General features: G+C 49.8%; 1 protein-coding gene across 1 annotated transcript in view; it reads left to right on the top strand.

The window, feature by feature from the left end:
• Nucleotides 1-22,875, top strand: part of LOC138492751 (transmembrane protein 132D-like) — a 4,310,707-nt gene that overhangs the window by 4,183,438 nt on the left and 104,394 nt on the right. Inside the window, exon 6 of the mRNA XM_069620132.1 lies at nucleotides 2,274-2,479. Within this exon, the coding sequence (XP_069476233.1) occupies nucleotides 2,274-2,479 (206 nt within the window). The remainder of the gene's footprint in view (nucleotides 1-2,273; nucleotides 2,480-22,875) is intronic.

The following is a 22,875-nucleotide window of genomic DNA, read 5'->3' as shown; positions in this document are numbered from 1 at the left end:
ACATGCCATACAAGTGGAAGTTGCCGAAAGGGCTTGGATAAAACATTGAGAGGGGGCAGGTTTTGTAAAATGATAGAGCAGTTGGGAACACCAGAGCATTTGCTTGTGACCTGTCCATCTACCATACAAATGAGGCACAAGCACTTCAATAGATGTATATTTAGTCAGTGTTCTTATCCCTGTGAGCACCTTTGGAAAAGCATCATGGTTGGGGCAGACTTTTCCCGAACAATTGCAGCTATAAAATGTAAGGAGGATATTCAATGATCTTTTGTATTGAATGATTTTAGCGTTCATTTTGTAATGATGGATTTGTGGTTGTATTGTTATTTATCTGCACTCAACATGGCGAGGGAGTGGAAATCTCTCTTTTATGTTATTCTATGGTTATGTGATGTCAAAAGTTAAGGATGGAGTTGGGATCGTATTGTTATTTACTTGTATTAATGTGGAGATGACGTTGCATGTCTTAAAATATATATATATTCACTGAAAACACATTGTTAAAGGGATGTTATGGTTACACGTAAAACCGAAACCCCCAGAAATTCACCAGTTATGGTAAGATAAGTAACCATAACTCGCGCCACCACCGTGCACTGCTAAGACTAACACCCAGGACATCAAAGATGACATCACAAATGCTATTGATGGCATCACTGATGACATCACATGTGAAAATAATTTTGATCAAAAGTCCCTACAAGGAGCTGTGTTTATAATGTTGGTAACACAATGTCAGGGGTGATCGTGAGACCTATCATGAACTACTTAATCTATTAAAGAATGTACTCATCTACACAACATTTGCACCAACATTCAGGGTTGGGTCTCTTATCTTTCTAACAACTTTGGCCCACATTCGTCGAACAGCAACAAAGTTATATGCATCTAAAAATGTTAACACCCCCCTCTAATGTTGCCCCGTCGTGACAAAATCCAACCAAACTTTGCAAAAACATTCAAATCCGGATTGAAAATCTTTTTGCAAACGTGTGTGCAGAGTCATCATGTGGCACAACATTTATAAGCCTTTGTAATATTTTGGGACCCCACCCCCCTCTGATTTTGTTCCCTCTTGACAAATCAGCCCCACACTTTTCAAAACCATTCAGAATCAGGCCTAGAATTCAATTCATGCAGTTTCATGCAGTTTCATTGAGTGGCGCCAAAGTTATGAGCCATCCAAAAACTGCTTTTCACCAACCCTGCAATGCACAAACAAGCATATATGCCCCCGATCATCTCAGATGGCCATGAACCCAACAGGGCTGCCCGGTCTGCTTGCGGACATCAGAGAAGAAAAACACCACAGGTGGGTCTTTTTATGGCCATATCCCATCCCATCCTCATCACCACTCAGGTCCCCAGAGAATGTTTCTTTAGTTTCACAAGTGCATTGTTGTGTTTTGTAATGTTTTTACTGCGCACCATGAAGCCTTCGAATAGATAACCATGTCCGTGAATTCAACATGGTGGGCATTTCCCAAAATTGGACGCATGTCATGCTTTTCACCATCAAATCAGCAGGTGTGTCGGACCGAACAGGGAAGTATGTCCGTAGAACTAACCCAGATGTCACACATTTTTTGTATCTACTTTTTGGTCATTTAAAAAATAATGGATGGATTTACACCAAATTTACAAATGCATGCTTATGAGACCGAGCCGCCGCTCCAGCCACACATTTGGTGAAAATCCATCCAACGGTTTGGGCTTTAGGCATGACAATTTTTTTCCCTCATTGTGTCTATCAGAAAAACCACACATTTTGGGACCCCCTATAACTTTGCCCCCCCCCCTAACGAATCCTCACTGATAGTGCCATATACTTTTTTTGCAAAGTTTCATGAGAATTAGTCCAGGAGGCAGAAGTTATAAGTCACCCAAAAAGTGCTTTTCCTATCGGTTTAGCAACTTAACCTTAACTACAGGGCCGATGCCGCAGGCCGTGCACTAATAATGAGGATGATTCTTTATGACATATTTCTCAAACTTAAAATAATGTATTTTTTATATAAGAGTGTAAGACGCGTTCATTGAGTGTTCGTTACTGAGTGATATCAGATGACTTTGAACATGATTATGGGGGTAACTATTTAAACAACTGTGTATTGATGTGTTATAAAAGGTGCATGTCTTTCAATACACACCGAGGGTTAATGGATGATGTGAGCAATGGACTGTCAATATATATGTGCCATTGGTAAACCTCTGCCTGTGTTGTGCTGCTTATCTCATTGGATTGTACTAACATGTGTGATCTTCTGCAGGTTTCTGACCGATGTGACTATGTCTACGTCAATGGGAAGGAAATGAAAGGCAAAGGGAGGGTCCTGGTCAATTTCACCTACCAGCACCTGACCGCAGCCCTGGAGATGACGGTGTGGGTCCCCCGGCTGCCTCTCCAGATTGAGATCTCTGACGCCGAGCTGAACCAGATCAAGGGCTGGAGGGTCCCAATCCCCTCCAACAGAAGGTGGGTTTCACTGATAAATGTGCTACAGACAGTGGTTCTTTAGTGGTATATCGACATGAGCGCAGTGAAGGCCCAAGGCACCCAAAGTAGATGCTCAAGACACTGCGTCTGGACAGCTTGACATAGCCTTGAGCCTTTTCCCCAGAAGCACTCCCGCTGCAGGAGCTACAATGACATTCACTTTATGAGGTCATCTTAACCTTTGAGTACACAGACTTTACAGACTGCTTATTGGGCAGTGTAAAAGGCAAATCTAACGCCATTGAGTTTGCCAACTGCACATACAAAAATGTTATGACCTGGTTGAAGGCCGCAGTCACCCTTCAGTGTTGAATTGGTGTAATCTCTGCCAGTGGCCCTCATTAGTCATGTGACTGATATTGAAATAGTCATGTTCTGAGCGAGGACTGATGAAGGTGTTTCGGCCAAGCTAGTGCATCTCATTCCTGTGTGCAACCTGGTGTCTGTATAGACACACTCGTTGACAATTTGGAACCCCACTTACCACATCGAGTTTGCTGTTAGATCTTATCAGGCGCTCCCCCGGAGGTGGGGGAGCTCTGGTGCTCCATGTATGGGCAGCGGGCCCGGTAGCACATGCAATAAGACTCATCCAGCCAGGATGCGATATAGCTCGGAACTGTCCGGACATCTGGCCCTCCGGCTCTTTATTCACGCGTCACATCCCACGGTGCCCGGTGACATGATGCGTACATAACATCACTATTTTTCCCCTAACAACAAAACTACATAAACACTCTCAGGGCTCACAATACTTATAACTCTGTTAAGCTCAAGTTCACATTAGCACACGTAGGGCCTGATTCAGAGAAGTCTTTTATAATGGTGCAATCCCATAGGAAAACGCTATGTGAATCAGGCCCATAGTCTCTCAGTTTACCTGGCGGCCGCGGGCACCCTTAGGTTGTATCCGCTGTGGCGTTGTCGTGCTGTGGTGTCTGCGTCTTCATCATCTTCTCATTCAATATCAGGGCTGCAGTGCGTCTCCTCTGCCTCTTCTTGGTTAACAGACTCTGGGCCCATCTCTGCTTCCCCCTCTCGGTGTCACATCAGGGACGTTTCTACATCTTCACTCTCCAATTCTGGCTGGTTTGGGTCTTTCCTCCACATGTCATCTGGGACTTACTTGAACCAAGATGCATTCCTCGTGATGGTCTCCTGTCCCCGGCTGGCTGTTATCATTGTCCCTTCTCTCTGTTTCACCCTGCAGAGGGTAAGGTCATAACGGGTTGATAGCTTAGACTTCACTGCGTTTCTCAACACCAGTACCTGGTCCCCCACATTGTGCCTTGATTCTCTTGCACGTTGCGTTGTGCTCATGTGTTCATTGGCTGCCACTCGCAGATAGTGAGTGCACTCCTTGTCTAGTTTCTTCACCAGTTTGCTGGGGTGATGCGTTATTGATGAGTTCGAAATCGTTTAGTACATTAAATCTGCTGGGGGTATGTCTGTTGAGCTGTGCAGTGTCACCCAGTAGTTTTGCAGGAACTGGTACAGGTTTACTTTCCATGGGCTGTTCTGGGCTTTCGCTATGCAAAACACCTAGATCTGCTGGGGGTATGTCTGTTGAGCTGTGCAGTGTCACCCGGTAGTTTTGCAGGAACTGGTACAGGTTTACTTTCCATGGGCTGTTCTGGGCTTTCGCTATGCAAAACACCTAGATCTGCTGGGGGTATGTCTGTTGAGCTGTGCCGTGTCACGCGGTAGTTTTGTAGGAACCGGTACAGGTTTACTTTCCATGGGCTGTTCTGGGCTTTCGCTATGCTTAACACCTTGTTTATGGTCCTCATAAAGCATTCTGCATCGCCATTGGCTTGTGGCCACCTTGGAGTGATGTGGTGATGGCAGATGTGCAGATCGCAATATATATTTGGTTAGACCTTTCTCTTGGAAGGGGGCCCATTGTCACATCTGATGTATTTCGGCAGTCCATGTCTGGCGAATATCTTTTCCACAGCTCGGACCACTTCTTCTGCCGCTGTCTATTGTATGATTTCCACATTGGGATATCGCGAGTAGTCGTCTATGGTGACCAACAGGTATGTTCCTTACTGCACTGTGCAGAAATCAACGCTGATCACCGCCCCCATGCTGTGCCCCTCTCAGCAGATTTTATTGGCTCCGGTCTCTGTGGTGCCCAGGTCACTTGGCAGGAGTGGCATGATGAGATAACACTCTCTACTTTTGTGTCTATTTGGGGAAATCACACCCTGTGTCGTATTCTGGCCTTGGTTCTGACTGTTTCCCGATGTCCCTCATGTGCCAAGGTGATGATTCTGCCCTGTAGGCGGGTAGGGATGAGGATGTTTGTGCCTCTTAGAATCAACCCATCGCTTGTGATGTAGAGCTCCTGGCCAACTGAAAATATCCCTGTCAGGAGGTCCCAGGCAGCTGCCATGAGATTGTGGACGTTTCGGAGTAATGGCAGCAACTAGCATGCGAGTACTGCTGTTTTTTACTATGTCGCGGCATGGGTCAGCGTGGGTTGCTTCCAGAATGTCGGTGATGCTGACGGCTTTGGGTTTCATTGTGCCCACAATTTGGCAAATGTGTTCCCTCCATTTTTTTACTTCTACTGGTGTCGCTGCTCTCGGGTGTCTGGAAATGAAATCCGCCGGGTTGTTTGCTCCCGCTTGGTATACCAGGTCAAAGTCATATTACTGAGGTACAGTAGCCATTTGCCAATTGTGGCTGACAGGTCTGGCGATGCCCCTGTGAATATTGGCAGCAGTGGTTTGTGATCAGTATATGCCTTAAACTTTAGCCCGTAGAGGTAAAGGTTGAAATGTCTACAACCACATAGGGCTGCAATGGCCTCCTTCTCTACATGCAAATATCCCTGTTCCGTGGTTGTGTCAGAATGCATGATGCGTATGCAATTGGCTTCACTTCACCTGTGTGCGATGGTTGTACTAGGATTGCTCCCAATCTGACGGAGCTGGTGTCCACATAGAGTTCTATCTGTAAAGTGCATCATAGTATAAACAAAGAGGTGATGGCTGGAAGGTTTAGACTGAATCTTAACCACTGGCATTGCTCGGGGCAACCCTCCAGAGCATCGTTCTTCGCCTGCCAAGCCTTTACAGAAGGGGAAAGACCATATGCAAATCAGGCTTGGCCCCACCCCAAAAGGGGAAGTCCAGCCCGAACTGCTAGGTCACATCCCTTCTGCACGAGACCACAAGCATCCCCAAACATGTTTCACCCTTGTTGGGGCTCATCAGTGAGGAGTAGCTTGGATCTCTAGGTCCAGCAGGCACGGGACCCACGTCTGGGCATACCCGTCCCACTCGGGGTGACAAAGCAAAAACAAAGAGGTGATGGCTGGAAGGTTTAGACTGAATCTTAACCACTGGCATTGCTCGGGGCAACCCTCCAGACCATCGTTCTTCGCCTGCCAAGCCATTACAGAAGGGGAAAGACCATATGCAAATCAGGCTTGGCCCCACCCCAAAAGGGGAAGTCCAGCCCGAACTGCTAGGTCACATCCCTTCTGCACGAGACCACAAGCATCCCCAAACATGTTTCACCCTTGTTGGGGCTCATCAGTGAGGAGTAGCTTGGATCTCTAGGCCCAGCAGGCACGGGACCCACGTCTGGGCATACCCGTCCCACTCGGGGTGACAAAGCAAAAACAAAGAGGTGATGGCTGGAAGGTTTAGACTGAATCTTAACCACTGGCATTGCTCGGGGCAACCCTCCAGACCATCGTTCTTCGCCTGCCAAGCCATTACAAAAGGGGAAAGACCATATGCAAATCAGGCTTGGCCCCACCCCAAAAGGGGAAGTCCAGCCCGAACTGCTAGGTCACATCCCTTCTGCACGAGACCACAAGCATCCCCAAACATGTTTCACCCTTGTTGGGGCTCATCAGTGAGGAGTAGCTTGGATCTCTAGGCCCAGCAGGCACGGGACCCACGTCTGGGCATACCCGTCCCACTCGGGGTGACAAAGCAAAAACAAAGAGGTGATGGCTGGAAGGTTTAGACTGAATCTTAACCACTGGCATTGCTCGGGGCAACCCTCCAGACCATCGTTCTTCGCCTGCCAAGCCATTACAGAAGGGGAAAGACCATATGCAAATCAGGCTTGGCCCCACCCCAAAAGGGGAAGTCCAGCCCGAACTGCTAGGTCACATCCCTTCTGCACGAGACCACAAGCATCCCCAAACATGTTTCACCCTTGTTGGGGCTCATCAGTGAGGAGTAGCTTGGATCTCTAGGCCCAGCAGGCACGGGACCCACGTCTGGGCATACCCGTCCCACTCGGGGTGACAAAGCAAAAACAAAGAGGTGATGGCTGGAAGGTTTAGACTGAATCTTAACCACTGGCATTGCTCGGGGCAACCCTCCAGACCATCGTTCTTCGCCTGCCAAGCCATTACAGAAGGGGAAAGACCATATGCAAATCAGGCTTGGCCCCACCCCAAAAGGGGAAGTCCAGCCCGAACTGCTAGGTAACATCCCTTCTGCACGAGACCACAAGCATCCCCAAACATGTTTCACCCTTGTTGGGGCTCATCAGTGAGGAGTAGCTTGGATCTCTAGGCCCAGCAGGCACGGGACCCACGTCTGAGCATACCCGTCCCACTCGGGGTGACAAAGCAAAAACAAAGAGGTGATGGCTGGAAGGTTTAGACTGAATCTTAACCACTGGCATTGCTCGGGGCAACCCTCCAGACCATCGTTCTTTCGCCTGCCAAGCCATTCCCCGAGTGGGAAGGGTATGCGCAGACGTGGGTCCCTTGCCTGCTGGGCCTAGAGACCCAAGCTACTCCTCACTGATGACGCCCAACAAGGCTGAAACATGTCTGGGGATGCTTGTGGTCTCGTGCAAAAGGGATGTGACCTAGCAGTTTGGGCTGGACTACCCCTTTGGGGGTGGGACCAAGCCTGATTTGCATATGGTTTTTCCCCTTTTGTAATGGCTTGGCAGGCGAAGAACGATGGTCTGGAGGGTTGCCCAGAGCAATGCCAGAGGTCAAGATTTATTCTAAACCTTCCAGCCATTAACTCTATTGTTTTGCTATTGTCACCCCGAGTGGGAAGGGTATGCCCAGACGTGGGTCCCTTGCCTGCTGGGCCTAGAGACCCAAGCTACTCCTCACTGATGACGCCCAACAAGGCTGAAACATGTCTGGGGATGCTTGTGGTCTCGTGCAAAAGGGATGTGACCTAGCAGTTTGGGCTGGACTACCCCTTTGGGGGTGGGACCAAGCCTGATTTGCATATGGTTTTTCCCCTTTTGTAATGGCTTGGCAGGCGAAGAACGATGGTCTGGAGGGTTGCCCAGAGCAATGCCAGAGGTCAAGATTTATTCTAAACCTTCCAGCCATCAACTCTATTGTTTTGCTATTGTCACCCCGAGTGGGAAGGGTATGCCCAGACGTGGGTCCCTTGCCTGCTGGGCCTAGAGACCCAAGCTACTCCTCACTGATGACGCCCAACAAGGCTGAAACATGTCTGGGGATGCTTGTGGTCTCGTGCAAAAGGGATGTGACCTAGCAGTTTGGGCTGGACTACCCCTTTGGGGGTGGGACCAAGCCTGATTTGCATATGGTTTTTCCCCTTTTGTAATGGCTTGGCAGGCGAAGAACGATGGTCTGGAGGGTTGCCCAGAGCAATGCCAGAGGTCAAGATTTATTCTAAACCTTCCAGCCATCAACTCTATTGTTTTGCTATTGTCACCCCGAGTGGGAAGGGTATGCCCAGACGTGGGTCCCTTGCCTGCTGGGCCTAGAGACCCAAGCTACTCCTCACTGATGACGCCCAACAAGGCTGAAACATGTCTGGGGATGCTTGTGGTCTCGTGCAAAAGGGATGTGACCTAGCAGTTTGGGCTGGACTACCCCTTTGGGGGTGGGACCAAGCCTGATTTGCATATGGTTTTTCCCCTTTTGTAATGGCTTGGCAGGCGAAGAACGATGGTCTGGAGGGTTGCCCAGAGCAATGCCAGAGGTCAAGATTTATTCTAAACCTTCCAGCCATCAACTCTATTGTTTTGCTATTGTCACCCCGAGTGGGAAGGGTATGCCCAGACGTGGGTCCCTTGCCTGCTGGGCCTAGAGACCCAAGCTACTCCTCACTGATGACGCCCAACAAGGCTGAAACATGTCTGGGGATGCTTGTGGTCTCGTGCAAAAGGGATGTGACCTAGCAGTTTGGGCTGGACTACCCCTTTGGGGGTGGGACCAAGCCTGATTTGCATATGGTTTTTCCCCTTTTGTAATGGCTTGGCAGGCGAAGAACGATGGTCTGGAGGGTTGCCCAGAGCAATGCCAGAGGTCAAGATTTATTCTAAACCTTCCAGCCATCAACTCTATTGTTTAGCTATTGTCACCCCGAGTGGGAAGGGTATGCCCAGACGTGGGTCCCTTGCCTGCTGGGCCTAGAGACCCAAGCTACTCCTCACTGATGACGCCCAACAAGGCTGAAACATGTCTGGGGATGCTTGTGGTCTCGTGCAAAAGGGATGTGACCTAGCAGTTTGGGCTGGACTACCCCTTTGGGGGTGGGACCAAGCCTGATTTGCATATGGTTTTTCCCCTTTTGTAATGGCTTGGCAGGCGAAGAACGATGGTCTGGAGGGTTGCCCAGAGCAATGCCAGAGGTCAAGATTTATTCTAAACCTTCCAGCCATCAACTCTTTTGTTTTGCTATTGTCACCCCGAGTGGGAAGGGTATGCCCAGACGTGGGTCCCTTGCCTGCTGGGCCTAGAGACCCAAGCTACTCCTCACTGATGACCCCCAACAAGGCTGAAACATGTCTGGGGATGCTTGTGGTCTCGTGCAAAAGGGATGTGACCTAGAAGTTTGGGCTGGACTACCCCTTTGGGGGTGGGACCAAGCCTGATTTACATATGGTTTTTCCCCTTTTGTAATGACTTGGCAGGCGAAGAACGATGGTCTGGAGGGTTGCCCAGAGCAATGCCAGAGGTCAAGATTTATTCTAAACCTTCCAGCCATCAACTCTATTGTTTTGCTATTGTCACCCCGAGTGGGAAGGGTATGCCCAGACGTGGGTCCCTTGCCTGCTGGGCCTAGAGACCCAAGCTACTCCTCACTGATGACGCCCAACAAGGCTGAAACATGTCTGGGGATGCTTGTGGTCTCGTGCAAAAGGGATGTGACCTAGCAGTTTGGGCTGGACTACCCCTTTGGGGGTGGGACCAAGCCTGATTTGCATATGGTTTTTCCCCTTTTGTAATGGCTTGGCAGGCGAAGAACGATGGTCTGGAGGGTTGCCCAGAGCAATGCCAGAGGTCAAGATTTATTCTAAACCTTCCAGCCATCAACTCTATTGTTTTGCTATTGTCACCCCGAGTGGGAAGGGTATGCCCAGACGTGGGTCCCTTGCCTGCTGGGCCTAGAGACCCAAGCTACTCCTCACTGATGACGCCCAACAAGGCTGAAACATGTCTGGGGATGCTTGTGGTCTCGTGCAAAAGGGATGTGACCTAGCAGTTTGGGCTGGACTACCCCTTTGGGGGTGGGACCAAGCCTGATTTGCATATGGTTTTTCCCCTTTTGTAATGGCTTGGCAGGCGAAGAACGATGGTCTGGAGGGTTGCCCAGAGCAATGCCAGAGGTCAAGATTTATTCTAAACCTTCCAGCCATCAACTCTATTGTTTTGCTATTGTCACCCCGAGTGGGAAGGGTATGCCCAGACGTGGGTCCCTTGCCTGCTGGGCCTAGAGACCCAAGCTACTCCTCACTGATGACGCCCAACAAGGCTGAAACATGTCTGGGGATGCTTGTGGTCTCGTGCAAAAGGGATGTGACCTAGCAGTTTGGGCTGGACTACCCCTTTGGGGGTGGGACCAAGCCTGATTTGCATATGGTTTTTCCCCTTTTGTAATGGCTTGGCAGGCGAAGAACGATGGTCTGGAGGGTTGCCCAGAGCAATGCCAGAGGTCAAGATTTATTCTAAACCTTCCAGCCATCAACTCTATTGTTTTGCTATTGTCACCCCGAGTGGGAAGGGTATACCCAGACGTGGGTCCCTTGCCTGCTGGGCCTAGAAACCCAAGCTACTCCTCACTGATGACGCCCAACAAGGCTGAAACATGTCTGGGGATGCTTGTGGTCTCGTGCAAAAGGGATGTGACCTAGCAGTTTGGGCTGGACTACCCCTTTGGGGGTGGGACCAAGCCTGATTTGCATATGGTTTTTCCCCTTTTGTAATGGCTTGGCAGGCGAAGAACGATGGTCTGGAGGGTTGCCCAGAGCAATGCCAGAGGTCAAGATTTATTCTAAACCTTCCAGCCATCAACTCTATTGTTTTGCTATTGTCACCCCGAGTGGGAAGGGTATGCCCAGACGTGGGTCCCTTGCCTGCTGGGCCTAGAGACCCAAGCTACTCCTCACTGATGACGCCCAACAAGGCTGAAACATGTCTGGGGATGCTTGTGGTCTCGTGCAAAAGGGATGTGACCTAGCAGTTTGGGCTGGACTACCCCTTTGGGGGTGGGACCAAGCCTGATTTGCATATTGTTTTTCCCCTTTTGTAATAGCTTGGCAGGCGAAGAACGATGGTCTGGAGGGTTGCCCAGAGCAATGCCAGAGGTCAAGATTTATTCTAAACCTTCCAGCCATCAACTCTATTGTTTTGCAAGTGCATCATAGTATGCCATGGGGGTATCCGATGACAGTGATTCTTTTATCTATTTGAAGGCTTCTTGGCAGCAGGTGTTTCAATCCCACTTGGTGCTGGATTTGGTTATCTCCCTCAGGGGTTCCGATATGGATGCCAGGTTTGGTATAAATCTACCACAGTATGCTGCCATACCTAGGAAGCTGCGCACCTCCATGGTCGTAGTGGGTGATGTCACTCCTTTGACACCGGTGAGTTTGAGAGGGTTAGCTGACACTCCTTTGCTGTTGATTACGTAGCCAAAGAAAATAATTCCTCCTTCAGGTATTGACACTTTTCTCTGTGAATCGTGAGTCCAGCAGTTTCTAGCCTATCAAGGACCATTTCCAGTCTGCGTAGGTGTTCTTCTTTGCTGTTGGCATTTAATAGGATTTCATTAGGTCAAGATGAGTCGAGAACATTGTGATATACCTTGAGTCTCGGTGCAGTTTTAACTGGTGGTATCCAGCGTTAAGATCCAGTTTGGAGAAGAAATGGGATCCTGTGTGGTCCGTTACAATCTCCTCCGGGAAAGGGTCAATGTGCAGTGCTCTTCTTATGGACATGTTTGACAGGCGCATTTCAATGCAAATCCGCACATTCCCTGGTTGTTTATGTTTCTTAATAACAACCATGGGGGATACCCATGGTGTGGTGTCTGAGACTGGTTCTATGATGTCTGCTTTTTCAAGTTCACATAGCTCCTTGGTGACTAGATCCCGCTTGTGGGTTGTACTGTTGAGTCAATGTGTAGTTTGACTAGCTTTCCTTTCAGGCATCCTATGCCCTGTAGGTGGCCCGGGTGCATCAATAGTAGATCACTGATGTCATTTATCAGTCCCAAATCTTCTGCCAACTCCCAACTGAGTAGGCATTCTATGCCCACGTTTACGATGTACACTTTGGATCTGGCCTCTTTTTCTCCCCTGTTGAGGTTTGTCCGGCACCGTCCAATGGACAGTAATTGCATTTCCCAACCATACGCGAACAGAAGGGTGTCTGTCCTTTTTAGTTCTGGCTGGGGTTGCATCTGCTTGATCCTCTCGACGGGCATCGCGTTTACGGAGGCTCCTGTGTCAACATCAGGACAGTTTCCTGTCCTTGCACTTGTATGAGGCACCTGGGTCTCCTCTTTTTCTTATATGTTTTGTTTCCTTGTTCCAGGTGGATTTTCCCTTCTCCCCTTGTGTGTCCTGTCTCGACTGCCGCCACCACCCCGTCGTGTTTATCCCTGGATTAATCCGTGCAGCAGTTGTCCCCATCACAACAAGGCGGGTGTCCGCCTGTTTTTTCTTCTTGGTGTACATTTTTGGCAGTTGAGTTCGGTTTCGTGGGGGTGGACCCGATGATTGACATACCCATGCATAATGATCTCAGCAGCCTCATGCACTGCACGTGGTGCCCTGGGCTGGACAGTTTCACTTCCCATGGTGTGCACCTCCACACTATCTGCATTCATTCGGCCCGGGTGTCCTTGGTTGCCACCATGGGGCTGTGTGAGGTTAGCAGTTCTCCTCTCTGGCTACTGGACGGTTATTGATTTGTGCCACTATGGTTGATGGGGAGAGTTGTGACTTTGGCAGAGTAGTGCCCATGTGAGGTGCTCTGGTGTGTGACAGTTCCCTCTGGTGTTCATACTCCAGTATTCTTGCAAGGGAGATGCCTTTCTCACTCAGTACTATCCACCGCAATTTATGATCTGGCATCTGATTTCTATTTCTATGTCCTCGAACTCGCAGGATAGGGCCAAACGCCGGAGTCTGGTGTGGTACGCGTCGAGGGTTTCATTTTCAGTTTGGACCCTAGTGACAAAGTTAAATGTGTCGTAGTCGGTATCCAGTCAAAGTTTTGAAAACACATTTTTGAAATGCCATTTTGTAAAAAAAAAAATGCTGAAAAAAAATGTGGAATGTTTTTTTTTATTTTATGTTTTATTTTTGTTTCGTTATTAAATAAAATTGTCAATAAAAAAATGAGGGATTGGGGGTGAACCCCCCATTTAAAAAATAAAAAAAAAGTAAAAATTTGAATGTTTTTTTCCCTGCCATTTTGGTGTCGAAAAAATAGCATTTCGAAAATGTGATGTTCGAAAAAGTCACTATAAACCCTCGTAGTCAGGGTTCAGCTTTGGCATGAAAAGTGCTTTGAGTGCATCCTTTTCAGAACGGTATACGTCTGTGCCATCTCATATGGCTAAGGAGTTAAAAACACGCAGTACATCGTCCCCACATTTAGAAGCAGGTGAGACCTAATTTTCTTTGATGTTTTGACATCCTTACAGTCCATTGCAATCTCGAATTTTTGCAACCGGATTGTCCATCTAGGTCCTACTGATGAGGGTTCTGTGTGTGGATCAAATGGGCCTAGTGCTGCAGTGGTGCTGCCCTGCCTTCGTGCTGTTGCTGGTGAGGTGAGCAAGGCCACTATTCCTGATGGCGTCCCTGGGCTGGGTGTGGAAATGCCCTCTGTTATGTTCCTCTTTGTGTTGATTTCCTGTTGGGGTGCAACTGGGTGATGGTTGGGGCATATCCCTCTCACCTAATGAGCAGCTGCTTTCTGTAGTGGCTGTTCGTTGTGTGTTCCCCCACTTTCCATGCTTTGTAACCACTTTGGCATAGATGCAGGTCTTGTCTGCTGTATTCATGGGCCCATGTAGATTTCTCCCATGTCTGGATGTGGCTGTGTTGCATGATGCTGCATGACACAGCACAGTTCCAAGAATTGCTCCCTTTTTGTGTGTGTGCGCGCATGATGGTCGGTGCATGTGTGCGTGCATGTGCTGTGGTCAGTGCATGTGTGTGTGTGCGCTGTGGTCAGTGCATGAGTTTGTGTGTGCATTTGTGTGTGTGATGTGGTTAGTGCATGTGTGTGTGTGTGTGTGTGTGTGCATACACAACTGTGGTTGGTACATGCGTGTGTGTGTGTGTGATTGCGCACACACTGTTTTCTGTACATGAGTGTATGTGCGTGACTCTAAATTTGTGCGTCTGTGCATGGAAATCATTATCCATCATCGACAAAGCTCTCTGCACCAACAAACGTGACTTGCTAAGAGTCCATGTACATCTTAGAAAACACACAGCAGCTCAGATGCAGTGTTGTTTGTAACCCCAATGTCTCACCAAGAAAAGCCAACTCCTAAAATGTGGCACTCTCTACCGCTCCACCATAGGCTTCCCTACAAATAGTGAGAAAAGGAGACACAGCGTCATAGGTGACGTCACCGTACACAGTGAAAAAACTGCATAGCTGGCTGCTGCGATTGTAATCATGGCCGGCTGGCCGGCTCCATAGGGGTTGCCAGGCCATTGGTCCGTGCGTCTTCCATCTCGTCGGTTCTGTTGGGCTCATCTTCTCTAAGGAATGAAGGCCAAAGATGCAATTAGCTACATTTGTGAACAGTACTACTGTTTCATTGCACAGTACACCTGGCAGGCCCAATTTGTTGTTGGGACTGGCACAGGGGGAGTCTCGAGGTCAAACCGAACCACACATTCTTCAATCATTCCCAAATGCGTCATCAGCACTCAAGGCTTCCACCTCGCTTTTGAACTATAATGTAATCTTCCCTGTACCTCGCTCTACAAATCATGTAATTGTAAAACAAAAATGTAAAATGATCATACTCTCAGATTTTTTATGGTTAATCAGTTTATGGTCGGTGGTCTGGGGTCAACTGGTATCTTGGAATTCAGAGGTCTTGGGATTAGGGTAGTTGTAGGTGCTGTAACTCGTGGCTAGCTGGGTGGGGGTCGGAGGCCTGCTTCAGTCGGGTTGTGGTCACACTAACACCAAGGTGCCCAGTTCTGTCTTGCAGCCTTGCGGGGCACATTCTTTTCAAAACAAACATATTGGCCACAATCTTAAAACAAAGAAGGGTGTCTGTGGAAGTTGGCAGTGTAGGCCTCTCTCATCAGCCCTTCGGCCTATCTGGATTCCCTCTTGCCTGCTCGCGGCCTGTGCCTAGGACACTGAATACTGCATGGTCGTGCAGGCCCTGTGCTGTAACTATGGCTACTAACATCGACAAAATGGCGTTTGTTTATATGTGTTCACTAGGTCTAAATGTTTAAATCGCATACACTATTATGATCGTGTGGGGTGTCTTAGCTTGCCCCCCTCAACCTTGTTTATTATAGTTCTTTCAATGGGGCTCATCTCATCTTAAAGCGCCTAGAGTGCTGGGATAGGCTTGCTCCCTTCCCAACATTGCTCATCAACCTAGGACTCACTGACACCCATGTAGGAGAGGATGGAACAAATGTGCCTCTCACTGGAAGGTGGGCACTCAATATTTGCTGCAACCTGTGCCCTGGGAAGGACTGGAAGGTTCTATCTAGTCCTTTGCTCCTATTGGTGAGATCTGTTTTTGGAATACAAACTATCACTGTATTGTGGATCTCCGTTAGGTCTGAGTGGATTTTCATAAGCGAGCATCTCAAGACTAAGGCGCCTCACTAGGAGCATGCATTAAATGTTGATAACACACAGGCCTGTGCCTCTTTGCCTCTCCCTGGTAGACATTGCCCACTAGGTCACACAGGAAAAGGTAACACCGGGCACAGACATGGTTCAGATCTGGTGGAAGTTCTGCTTCGGAAGCTTGGCACAGCGCATGTCAATCGAGCCGGACTCAAACCATTACCCAGCAACGCCTCGTGGAAGGGGTGCTGGGCTGGAGCCCCAGCGTGGAAGCTTGAGCCCGGTGTGTGTTCGGAAATGGGGATCCTAAACCTAGGGCGGATAACATTCTGTGCTGTAGATTAGTTTATAAAACATGGTGGCACCGAGAGCCCTCAGGTTGGTACAAAAAGTAGTAATTTTAAAAAACATTTTGAAGGTTCTTCTGACCTTTATCACAATCGAAGTCAGGAAATAGAGATAACCCTTTCTTTCACTGGAGCGAAGTATTTTCTTTCTTACTTTTCCTACTTGGCAAATCATTCCATTGTTCTCTGGTATAACACTCAGGTGCTCATTTCCGGACCGGCGTGGAGTACGGGAACTGTGTAAAGGCGTGTATGCATTTGGCTTACGCTATGCACCATTTTCCTGAATGTGTATGGAGGAGGAGCAGAAGGCAGCTTGCGTTTCCACCACCTCCCTTCCTGTCCGCGATACAAATTCCCCAGCATTTTCATGCTGCCACAAATGCAGGTATCCCTGTGGAGCCTTCCGGCTTAATGCGCCACCATACAGCAGGCCAACTCCATAAGTATCCATTGCACACGCTGCCTGCCATACTTGCATGGTAGGCACTGTTCACTCACTTGTACGGCGGAGTGCAAATGTGCGGACAAAAGGTGGCGTGCACAAGTGTACACTGCCCTTTGCCCCACACATTTGCATCATGCCATGCAAATGACAAAAATATGGCAGCGGGGAGCCGCCTACATGTATGTCTACACATAACAGCTCCCCGCAGCCGCATTACAGCATGGAGCAACATGAGCTCCTTCGAGTCTGTTAGACACTGCGTCTCATTGACTGTCTTGAATTCCTTGGAGTTTGCTGTTCAACCAACACTCTTGCTCCCATTATTCGACCACGTCACCCTTGGTCTGGTGCAGTTGTGGGTCCTTGAAGGTTTGTAGTCTAGCCAGACATGTGTAATTCCTGACCCTGTGCCTCTGGTCTGTGTAATGTGGATTCTTAAGGCATTGCCCTTTATTCCTGAGCCGCATCATGTATCCAGGTCCACTAAGCAAGGTGCCCAATTTCTCCTTTAAAGCAGTGTCCACTGGATGATGGAGGGGTGGGGGGGGGGGCAGGAGGGGGGCAGGGCTTTTTCTCTGCGAGACCCGAGGCCTGGCACTTCACCCAGTAGCTTCAGCCTACCATGATTGCTCTGGCACAGAGGGGTCCCTGCTGTGGTATACATGGCTTTTACATGTGCAATGTGACAAAACATACATAGAATGGCCTCTGAGAGCAGGGGCTCACATACTTCCTGACTATGCCGTGGGGGTGCTCCCATATTATTAAGAAGGGCCATCTTATTCTGCTGGGGCACGGGGGGGGTGTGGGGGGGCATGCTGGACCAGTGCGCGGATTCTCTGATGTTGGACGCGCTTGGATTATTGATGAAGAAGGCCTTCAACAAATATGTTCAGTCCGAGTGTTCAGAAGTGAATGTCTACCCAGAAAAAGTACATGGGGGGGGGGCTTCTATGTGCTATGCCTGAGCCTGTACCCCAACTCGGCTCATAGATGATTCTGTCCTAAAAGTAATAGAGGAAGAAAGTGAATAGCAGCAATGGGCTGCCTCTATTTATTTATTTTTTATTTCTTACCTTTGTAAAGCGCACTGCAGCCCGCAGGCCTTGAGGCGCTGTGAACGGTGCCTAGGAAGACTTCATTAAGGGTTACAAAAAAGCTGCCCCAGAAGGGTTCTTAGACATGAATACAGTGTTACATATGCCTATGTTGCGGACAAAAACAGGCAAAATTATATGAAGAGACTAGTCCTGATAGCCTTGCGAAAGGCAGTGTGAGAGTCAATTTGTCTGATATGCGGTAGAAGGGAATTCCAGAGGATGGCTGCCATGGTAGGGAAGCTGGTGCCACCAGCACGCACTCTGCGGGTTTTTGGCACAGTGATCAAGTTGGAGTAGGCCTCTCTGGATAGCCTAGATGCACAGGGTTTAGAGAATCTCTGGATGAGATAGTGGGGGGCCTGATCGTGGAGACACTTGTGAGTGAGGGCAAGTGAAGCCGGACTGCTGAAGGCAAAGAAGATGGTTTTCTTCGAGGAATTTTTGTACTTGCAGGTAAGCTGCTTTGTCCAGGATTTTTAGTAAAAATGGGACAGTGGTGATGGACCGAAGGGTCTAGGGAAGGTTTTTTGAGGAGCGGATGAACCCACGCCTCCTTGAGCTCAGCTGGAACATGGCCAGACTTGAACGAGGCGTTAATGAAGGCAGTGATGAAAGGGACAAGGGAGGGGGCACAGTCCTTGATCACCTGAGCTTGGCAGACGTCCCCTTTACAATTGGTTTCAGTCATGTCCTTAAACTCAAACAGATGGGATTGGCTGGTGGCAGCTGACGGAGCGGGGGAGCCATGGTTTTTGGCTATAAGGTTGTTAAGTGCCTTTTGGTGTGCAAGGATCTTGGCGTGAAGAGTGTCCAGTTTATCCAACATGGCGGATTAAATTCTGTTGCACCAGGCCTCATCTTTTAGGAGAGTGGGAGGAGGGGAGACAGAGGTCTCCAGCTCTCTAAAGATGGTGAAGATTTCTCTGGTCCCTGACTTGGCATCCGAAATCCTAGCGTTGAAAGAGGACGCCTTAGCCTTAATGATGGCGGTTTTGTATTCTGTGGAAAGGGCCTTGAAGACTGCTTTGGTGGTGTCTTTGGGGTTATTCTTCCAGGCAGTGAGTGCGACTCTTTTTTTGGAACGTAGCTGTAAGAGCTCCTGGGAGAACCAGGCATTTGCATGATTTACGTTTTTTGCTTTTTTGAGGGTGAGTGGGGCTACAGTGTCCACGGCCATGGTGATGATCCTCTTGAAGTCATTGGCGAGTACAGTTAGATCATTGGAGAAGGGAGGCAATAAAGCAGGTCCCAGGAGATGGTTAGTGAGGTTCTCCTTTGTGAGCTGCCAAGAGCTTCTAGTGAGTGCGGCAGGGAGTGGAATCGCTGGCCTGGGAGGCCCTTTAGCTGTGGTGATGTCACATTTGATGCAATAGTGGTCAGATCAAGGGATAGGGGAGATGTCTTTGACCTCTAGAGTGCAGTTGTGGTGGGCAACCCAGTCTAGCGTTCACCCTTTAGAGTGGGTGGGCCTGGAGATAGATTGGGAGAACCCAAGATTGGAGAGAGCTTTTTTGAGGGCAGTGGCGTGGGAATCCTTAGAATCATTGAGGCCAAGGTTAAGGTCACCTAAGAGGATAACTTTAGATGAGCTTTTTAGATTGTCTGAGAGCGAGTGGATTAAGGCTTCCTGGAAGTCAGTGCTAAGTGCAGGGCGATGGTAGACAACGTGAAAGGCAATGGTACAGTTGGCTGAGAGCTTGAGTTTGAGCAAGAGGTAGTCAGAGCTCTGAGCCAAGTCCGCTTGAATCCTCCTGAATGCGAGATTCTCCTTGGCAATTACAGCTACCCCCCTCACCTGTGTGAGTGGAGCGATCTTGTCTGTGGATGGAATACCCTTCTGGGATGGTACATTGGTAATGCAGGCTATATTGGTAGCATTGGACGAGTGCAAGCTATAGTGGTAGCATTGGCCGAGTGCAGGCTATAGTGGTAGCATGGGCGTAGTGCAGTCTATATTGGTAGCATTGGCCGAGTGCAGGCTATAGTGGTAGCATTGGCTGAGTGCAGGCTATAGTGGTAGCATGGGCGGAGTGCAGGCTATATTTGTAGCATGGGCGGAGTGCAGGCTATATTGGAAGCATGGGCGTAGTGCAGTCTATATTGGTAGCATTGGCCAAGTGCAGGCTATAGTGGTAGCATTGGCCGAGTGCAGGCTATAGTGGTAGCATGGGCGGAGTGCAGGCTATATTGGTAGCATGGGCAGAGTGCAGGCTATATTGGAAGCATGGGTGTAGTGCAGTCTATATTGGTAGCATTGGCCGAGTGCAGGCTATAGTGGTAGGATGGGTGGAGTGCAGGCTACATCGGTAGCATGGGCGTAGTGCAGGCTGTATTGGTAGAATTGGCTGAGTGCAGGCTATAGTGGTAGCATTGTCTGAGTGCAGGCTATAGTGGTAGCATTGGCTGAGTGCAGGCTATAGTGGTAGCATTGGCGGAGTGCAGGCTATATCAGTAGCATTGGCGGAGTGCAGGCTATATCGGTAGCATGGGCGGAGTGCAGGCTATGTCGGTAGCATGGGCGGAGTGCAGGCCATATAGGTAGCATGGGCATAGAGCAGGCTATATCGGTAGCATGGGTGGAGTGCAGGCTATATTGGTAGCATTGGCCGAGTGCAGGTTATAGTGGTAGCATTGGCCGAGTGCAGGCTATATCGGTAGCATTGGCGGAGTGCAGGCTATATCGGTAGCATGGGCTGAGTGCAGGCTATGTCGGTAGCATGGGCGGAGTGCAGGCTATATCGGTAGCATGGGCGGAGTGCAGGCTATATTGGTAGCATAGGTGGAGTGCAGGCTATATTGGTAACATGGGCGGAGTGCAGGCTATATCGGTAGCATGGGCGGGGGCGTGGCTAGCACGCATGCAGTGAGGACAGGCTTCCGTGGAGCTCGGGTCCGTGATCCTTAAGAAGAACGATAATATTGCTTAAATGTGTCTGCACAGGAGAAAAAACTGTACATAAACGAAGGGGAACCGGTCCCCAACACTCGACCCTGCTCCTGGAGTGAATCGGAACAGCAAAGGCTGAAAACGCGGAGCTCAAAGCCGAGCCCCTGCGACCTGCAAGATGGCGGAGCCCGCCATGAAATGAAAACGTAGCAGACGCGGACACGAATCTCTCCGAAAAGTGCGGCAACGAAGAGCACTCTCCCCCACCAAAGCCGACAAGGTGGGACGCCCACCCCCCGGTTACACCCCAGCCAAAACTGACGCACTGAGGAGCCGCAGGGGTTGACAACCGGTGAGCCGTGGCCAGTGGCACCAGCATCGGGAGGTACTCCGGGGCAGAGGAGAATCGAAGATGCTGGGCATCAAGGGAACAAGCTGTCACTACGCACAAGACTGGGGGTGCGGAGATCAGCCAGCTGCACGGGAGAGGAGCGCATGGAGACGGCACCAGAGACAGCCGCCTAGACTGAGGGCGCTGACGGGGAGTCCAACGGAGCGAAGAGAGTGGAGATCCAACTCCCGGGGAACACAGTGAGTGAGGCGAGGAAAGAGTCGGGCCCCCCCATACCACTCATAATTGGGACACGAGCGTGTGGTGGGCCCCACCCCACACGGTCATCTAGTCAGTGGGGGAGGCCAACAAGACCCACAGGTCTGGTACTGCGAACACAACGGCACAGGCTATAGGCTGGCCCGGAACGGACACTGGGCTCACACGGTGAAGGGCGGCCCTCTGACAAAGGAAGGCGAGAACCGCAGCAGCAACTGTAACGGCACCAACTGAGCGCCCAGAAGTGCTCCACAGAGGGCAGAGAGCCCCCGTTTGCCTGAACCAAAGGCGGATGGGGTCAACCATTCCACCCAATGCACCGCGCTAACGCAGGTGGTGAGCTGGAGCCTGCCCTGACATAATCACAGGATTCCCGTGAACAGCCCCATCCTTGATAAAGGACCAAACACACGCAAAGGGGAACGCAATCTCTGAACAGCAACAGTAAGCAGCAAAAGCACTTACTCACAGACAAAGAGAGCGGCAACACATCAACTGGCAATCGGTCTCAAGGACACCCACTTCCGTTTGTAAACCTACAGAAGGGCAAGTTTCACAAGGCAGGGACCAGCTAGAACTAATAAAGGAAGCTGCCTGGATTGCACCCCAACCAACTGATCTGGGAACACGAGAAGTAAGGTCGAGCAGGTTACATCAACCTAAGCTGCCAGACTACTGCCTGTTAGGGAAATCTGGCCAGTGCGGCACTCTCAGAGATAAAAGGATCGCAGCGCAAGCAAGGGGCCACCAGAAAGAACTGCATAATTGCTAAACCGGACCTGCTATAGCAGACTGTGGGACCGTAGGAAGGTGATGTCTCCCCCTAAACACAAGCCGAAACTAGTCACAATGGACAGTCAGGCCCCAAAGACAACCACAACAAGATAGGGAAACCACAGAGGAGCCGCTCCAACAAGAAGAGGACCTCAAGCACACGCAAGTCTTACAAGCAATAGCAGCACTCTGCACATCCATTGAGGGTAAGAATGAGGAGGTAAAATCAGACATGCAGCTCATGCGCCAGGACACCCGTAACTTAAGTGAAAGGGTGACGGTAACTGAAACTACCCTACAAGACAACATGGAGAGTACGAAAGACCTACAGATAAAAGTGCAAGATCTGGAACAAAAAGTGGCGAGACGGGAGGGGTGTTCCGAAGATGCTGAGGGTGGAGCCCGTCGGAATAACATCCGCATCCTGGGGGTCCCGGAAGCCATGGAGGGACCGGACCCAACGGAATTTACTGCTGCAACGGAAATAGGACCAGGAAAACTTTCCCAAGGGTTCTCTGTGGAGCGAGCCCACAGATCTCTACAGAAACGTCACCCGCCTGGATCACACCCATGCCCAATCATAGCCAAAATTCTAAATTTTCGTGACCGAGAAACAATATTGCGGAGTCAGGTGCAGAGTCCAGTCTGCCTCCAGTCCTCCAGTTCCTGCTGTGAATTGAACTGCTGCGCTGAGGAGCTGCACTACGTGCTCAGTCCTCTTTCTTGCTCTACTGGCCTTACTATTCAAAAACCCCACCAGGGCGCAGAGCGCGGCGCGGAGTCCGGCGCAGAGTCCAGTCTGCCTCCAGTCCGCCTTCATCGCCGTAGTGCTGAGGAATCGTGAACCTGCGAACTACCATTCCTTGACTACCAGTAAGAAGTAATCATGGTAATTGACATTCGCCCACAGACGCGGCAAACAACTTTGAACGCCCGAAATCGTGGCGAGCCTTCTTTTTCACCCGAAGCCACGATCTCAGTCGCTGGCGTTTCCACGAACATTCTCCCTTTTCTCCCCTCCCTTTCAACATCCTTTGGGCTTCCTAGCTGCCCCCCTCCTTCCTTTTCCTCTGTTACAGTCTATTCTTCCGCTCCTCCTTTTCCTTCCCCTCACCTGGCTCAATCTGTAGCTGCAAGTCTCCCTCTCAGTCCCTC

This window comes from Ambystoma mexicanum, chromosome 10 (assembly GCF_040938575.1).
Source record: "Ambystoma mexicanum isolate Mex_15411 chromosome 10, UKY_AmexF1_1, whole genome shotgun sequence".
Classification (NCBI taxonomy): Eukaryota; Metazoa; Chordata; class Amphibia; order Caudata; family Ambystomatidae; genus Ambystoma; species Ambystoma mexicanum.
The sequence above is the reverse complement of the archived record's forward strand: the minus strand, read 5'-3'. Positions and strand labels throughout refer to the sequence as shown.